At 34.0% G+C, this 5,732-nt stretch overlaps 1 protein-coding gene across 1 annotated transcript; it reads right to left on the bottom strand.

Annotated features, from left to right (window-relative positions):
• Positions 1–1,040: 1,040 nt before the first annotated feature.
• LOC149131085 (uncharacterized) lies at positions 1,041–5,732 on the bottom strand. The gene is made up of 6 exons (XM_089342289.1): positions 5,350–5,732; positions 4,090–4,186; positions 3,001–3,077; positions 2,797–2,884; positions 1,916–2,001; positions 1,041–1,174 (listed from the first exon to the last, which is right to left on the bottom strand). Exons 1-6 carry the CDS (start codon positions 5,531–5,533, stop codon positions 1,152–1,154), a joined length of 555 nt encoding a protein of 184 aa, XP_089198415.1. The 5' UTR covers positions 5,534–5,732; the 3' UTR covers positions 1,041–1,151.

The raw sequence follows: 5,732 nt of genomic DNA, 5'->3' as shown, positions 1-5,732 counted from the left end.
GTGTGTGTGTGTGTTGTGGAGTACCAAGTTCTATTTGAAGGAGTCATCAGTAAAATTTCGAAGTAGAAAACTCTTCTTTGAGCGAATAAATCGACGAATTGATACTGTCAGCGTAGTTGTGTAAATTTCTTTAAAATTTTTGTTTACCTTTGTATATAAATAAATGCATTTTGTTCAAATATTCGTTTCCAGTTGTCAGATTTCAAATATATCGTTTAATTTCATATGGATTAATATTAGAAGTCATTTTGGATGGGCCATTGTTGACAAATGGTCGTGATTGGAGAAACCGTAGCTCATTGAAGTGTAACCAGACGAAGATATTGAGTAGAAGAGTTCAAGTGTCGATCATGTCGACTGCACTAAATGTAATTCTGACTCATTTTATCAACGACATAATATCGAAAAACAAAGATGCTCTCGGTGAAAATCGATGTAAAGTAAATAGAAGGATCTATGTTCGACACGGCAATTGAAACTTCCTGGTACAATGCATAGGCACACAGACAAAAGACACAAAAACACATGTACACACACCACCAGAGCACAAACACACATCCACGCACGAGAGCGTGCACAAACAGACACACCCACACGCAGATACACGCGCACACACACCTAAGCCCGCTCTCACACACGCACACACAGATAGATAAACAGACAGACACAGAGACAGACAGTCTCTTACACACACACAAGCGCACACACATATATCAATGTAAACGACCAGACTATCAGATTGTTAAACACGCTAGACAAATCGCTTAACAATTGTTTCTTCGCCATCTTGGCCGAAATCCTCCAACTAAACCGTCTTCCCGTGCTCGTGGAGTTATCCTACACATAGAAATTTAGTCTTGTTGTGACTGAAATAGAATAAGCTTGTTCAACGTCCTTAGCAGTAGTAACAAAGCCCTACACTTAACGACTGGGACGCAAACTTTGTGAATATACAGCGCTTATAAATGAATATATTTCTGTATTTTTTGTGTGATTTGAATGGGAGATAAAATCAAACAACAAAAAGGAAAGACAGAAGTGGTATACTTTGCGAAAGAATTTATTAAGAAGAAATGAAACGTTTCTCAAAGATAAGAATGTCAGGAGTTGTTATTCAGAAGATCCAGTTCAAGTATTCCACAGAGATTTCTCTAAACTTTCAAATTGATTGGTGCTGAAATAAAGAAACATGAGATTTGTAACCTATACTGATTGCTTCACATCTCAAATATTCTCTCTCTCTCTCTCTCTCTCTCTCTCTCTCTCTCTCTCTCGCTCTCTCTCTCTCTCTCTGTCTCTCTCTCTCCCTCTCTCTCACACACACACACACAAACAATTATGTATATATATATATATATATATATTTGTGAGTATATGGTGCGTGTATGTATGTAAGTATACACACACACACATATATATATATTGACAATATAAAAAATAAAATTTACTGCGAAGTAGTGATAGCATTACCTTTAATTCTATAGTAATGATCTACCGCCTTTTAAGACCAACACGTTTCAGTTGCACCGATTAGTAATCGTTGCAATTGCAACCCTACTATAAAAAAATGTAGTGTAATTGGCACAATGAATGGAATCCTGGTTATCGACTGATACGGCTAAATTGGGAAATACGTCCTACAGAATTTTCAGACCAAGACACCTTAGCAAAGATGGGAAGCTTCAAAATACTTTTACACGGAAATCTTGTCACAATACTAGCTTTACTCATTCATAGCCAAACAATACATATTCTAGAGCAGAATTGATAACCTGATCAAATTGCAGCGCTGATTGAAGGACTTGGACAATCTGATATGATGTCAAGTATTTACAAACAGACTTCAATAGTTTATCGTTCTTCCGTTACTTGCGATATTGTGTGGCTCTTAACATATTTTTGTGAAAATACTTACCACAAACATTCATCAGTTTTATTGGAACCAACTCTGGGGCCATGCACAGGGAACCACCAATGCAAGATGCGAGACCTGCTTCAGCGCTGAAATGAATCGAAAATAAATACAGTTATTTCGAAGTCGAGAATCTCAAACAATCATCGAATGGTAGATCACTGAACTGCGTTATTTCATCAGTTCAATGATATAAAATGAAATGTTTAGTGCGATAATCAATAAGCTTATTGTCAATAGAAAGAGATATATCAATAACATTAAAATTATATGATATAGACATGTTTCTTTACTAAGGTCGTTGGTGATTCACAGAAGTCTTTCGTCTTTATGTCCCCTGTGGAAAGTTAGTGTGATTATCTTTTGGCTGGGGCGGTGGTGGAGATAATCATTCACCTTCCTTAATACTCATATGTATATATGAGTATTACAGTCGATTGTTGTTATCATTTGAATATGTTGTGGACACACTTCCCCAAAGATTTCTTGCAAATATTGATTATGCAGTTCATCTTATGTAGCCAATCTCCAGCTTAACGAAACGTACATATGACGTTGTCCCTTATAAACACTTTCCAATGCTTTCTTTTGTTGTCTACATACTATTTATGTAAAACATCATACTGGATTTCAGATACAATTACAACACAAGAGCCGATATACATATGGTCGTCTTAATACTGGTTGTTAAACAATTTGCGGGTTAAATTGTACAAGACAAACATGTCCGTACACCCGCATTCACACACACATACAGTCATACACACAAACACACATGCACACACACAAATAAACACACATGCACACTTAAAGTAAATCTACAATGATTTTCCAGAATGTGTGAATTGTTATAATACACAACAAAATAAATAAAGTATTCTTACACAGCACCACCGGCGGACAAAATTCCCAGACCAGCAGACATTCTCAGAACACATTCGCTAGCAACGTTGGCATCGCAGTTGGGGTCAGCTGAAATAGAAATGAAAATTTGTATGCGCACAGTCGTATATGTATACATTCATACATATATGATTATATACATGTGCATAAGTATGTGTGCTGATAAATACTAAACTATTACATACCGCAAACAGAGTCCATGAATGATGCACCATCTGCGCAGTCTGCTGCCTTCATACAATCAGAAACGCCGGACAAGTCACTGTAATACAATTGCAATAAACATAGTTATTTCCACATTGTATTAAATACGAACATAATGCGTAAATGTGATGTGAAATGTTAAATGTAGTTTGTTTGTCTCAATTGATACTTGTCTCTAGAGTATCATCGTTAACATTATGTTCCAAAAGTTTGTGTGTAACCAATAGAATATTTTTCTATTGCAAAACACAAAAAATGTGTTGAAATTGATTTTGACATTATCTCCTCTAATTATTTAAATATCCACACTAATCAGATACGGATAATATATAAACATATACAAGCATACATCCATAAATACATATATGCATGTATGTATGTATGTATGTATGTATGTATGTATGTATGTATTTATGTATGTATGTACGTCATTATTCAGTTTTACTTCAAGAATTCTTGCCAATAGAGAAAGAGCCGGTTTCTAACTTAAATCCAAAGCTCTTTCATTGCAACTTCAACAACATATTTTTGCATGCATGTCTGTATAGTATCTGTGCAGTATTTGGAGTCAGTACATGTGTAAATTTGTATGTATTGTTTCATCTATGTATTCTCATCCATATATTTGCATGTCTAGACAAGCACATATATACTTAAATGATAAACGTCTGGAAAGTTGTACAGATATTTACAGTGCCATTGATGAATTCGGGCTGTAGTCTTGGAATCAGCTTTCTCCTTTCTGGTTTTCAGATGCCCACGTTCTCAAGATTGGTAGGTTACATATATCCCATGTATGTATGTATGTATGTATGTATGTATTTATGTACGTATGTATGTATGTATGTATGTATGTATGTATGTATGTATGTATGCATGTACGTGCATACGTACATATAGATATGCATACATACAAACAAACATACGTGCATACGCACTTCAAACCTAATATAGAAAGGGACACTTTTTCAAATAATAAAAAAGCCTGTAAACGTTGGCTTACGAGACATGGGGTCAAAAGCAAAGGTAATAATCAAAAAGTCCTTCCAGAAAGAAATTCATCATCTTACTTGCATAAAGTAGCACGGTCAAAAGCTCTTCCTAATTCGTTAAATTTGCTTACAACACAAGAGAAGGCTACACCTGTATTGCACTCGCCATATACACCTGAAAACAATGAAGAAATAGTTAGAGATGTAAATATTTCTGGGGATATTTTCTGTTCCTACAAATATATAAATACATATGATAATATATTTGTAATAAACTATACGATATTACTAAGAAAATATTCGTTATATATTCACCTGATATATACAGAGATTTAAACATCTATTGGATATACTCATACATTAAAATGCCCATCAGTTATATTGGAAGATTAACATATCACATAGACTTATAGACACTTTAAAATATTAATTTGACATTTTCACCAAAGATCAATATGTCGATAGATTAAACATTAAAATATATATTTGGATTAATGGGTTACATAAAGGAATGCACGTGTAGAGATTAAATTATGATATTGCATAATTATATACACTAATATCCATGTGTTGTTAAACGTATGTAAATCGGTACTTATGTAGAGGAAACGATTCAAAGTAACATATAATCCAAAAATCTACTGGATAGGGTGGGAATCGATTAAGTTGTCTCTATTAATTGGTGGCTGATCGAATTACAGATTACATCAAAAAATGAAAGACAGACACTCACACAAACAATCACATATTTAATTTAGGATATTTTTATGAACGGGTTAGTTGGTGGAAGTTGTCTTATTCTCTGCCTTGACTGTCTCCATTTCACGGTCTTTTACTTTTTATACCATTGTCTTGACTCATGTCACCATTTTCATCTGTCCCCTTATAATACACAGCTTAATAGTAAATAGAGACATCGACCTTACGAAATAATATCAACAAAGAACATGTTATCTATTAACAATTCTTCATCATCCACAATGTTTCATCTGTCGTCAATATCTAGAAGTACAACCCAACTTTCAGATCAACTGAACGGTGGGTAGTCATTGATTCCAATTTAACAACGTTTAACATTTCGACCGTCTTATTCACCTGAATGGTACTGTTTTGGATGGTGATTCTTCAAACTATAGCACTTCATGTAGGCCTTATCATTCTCACAGCATATCTCGTGTGTATGTAAATGAAACTCTACTTTCATCTCTCTATAATGAATAAATCTATCATTTAACAAGTTATATCATATATTTAGGGACTGGCTAAGCGCATTGCAACGGTTTTCAAATACACATTATAAAAGATATAAAGCAAAATATTATTCAAATTTCGACTCACCTGCAACAAAGAGGGCCGCGATAAGTATATACTTGTACATGTTGAAAGATGGTTTTACTGGGATTTCGGATGGTCTCAGCAGTAGTTCAGTAAGGCGTTGAATAATTATAGTGAAAACGCTCCTTATATTTATAGTTACATATACCTCATTAATATTAATTACCTTATTGATTACTACCAACATATGTGTCCCATACGTTCTGATATTATTTGAACATTAATTAAATTTCATTCAAATATTTTCAAGAGAACATTTGCACTATAGTCTTATATTTTTTCTCTTTTGTGTAAACACATACGTAAATATGTTAATTACCCATCATTCAATGTTCACAATTAAAGTCCCAATACCGTTAGCTTTACTTTATAAACATCTGTCATAC

Source organism: Octopus bimaculoides, chromosome 25 (genome assembly GCF_046866305.1).
Source record: "Octopus bimaculoides isolate indiv1 chromosome 25, ASM4686630v1, whole genome shotgun sequence".
In the NCBI taxonomy this organism is placed as follows: Eukaryota; Metazoa; Mollusca; class Cephalopoda; order Octopoda; family Octopodidae; genus Octopus; species Octopus bimaculoides.
The sequence above is the reverse complement of the archived record's forward strand: the minus strand, read 5'-3'. Positions and strand labels throughout refer to the sequence as shown.

What these genes read in the sequence shown, in the direction of transcription:
- LOC149131085 (XM_089342289.1), bottom strand. Translation starts at nt 5,533, where the DNA reads ATGTTGGTAGTAATCAATAAGGTAATTAATATTAATGAGGTATATGTA. An exon ending in ATTCATGGACTCTGTTTGCG is followed by an intron (nt 2,885 to 3,000) that starts GTATGTAATAGT and finishes TTTCTATTTCAG; the next exon opens with CTGACCCCAACTGCGATGCC. An exon ending in AAAACTGATGAATGTTTGTG is followed by an intron (nt 1,175 to 1,915) that starts GTAAGTATTTTC and finishes TCTTTATTTCAG; the next exon opens with CACCAATCAATTTGAAAGTT.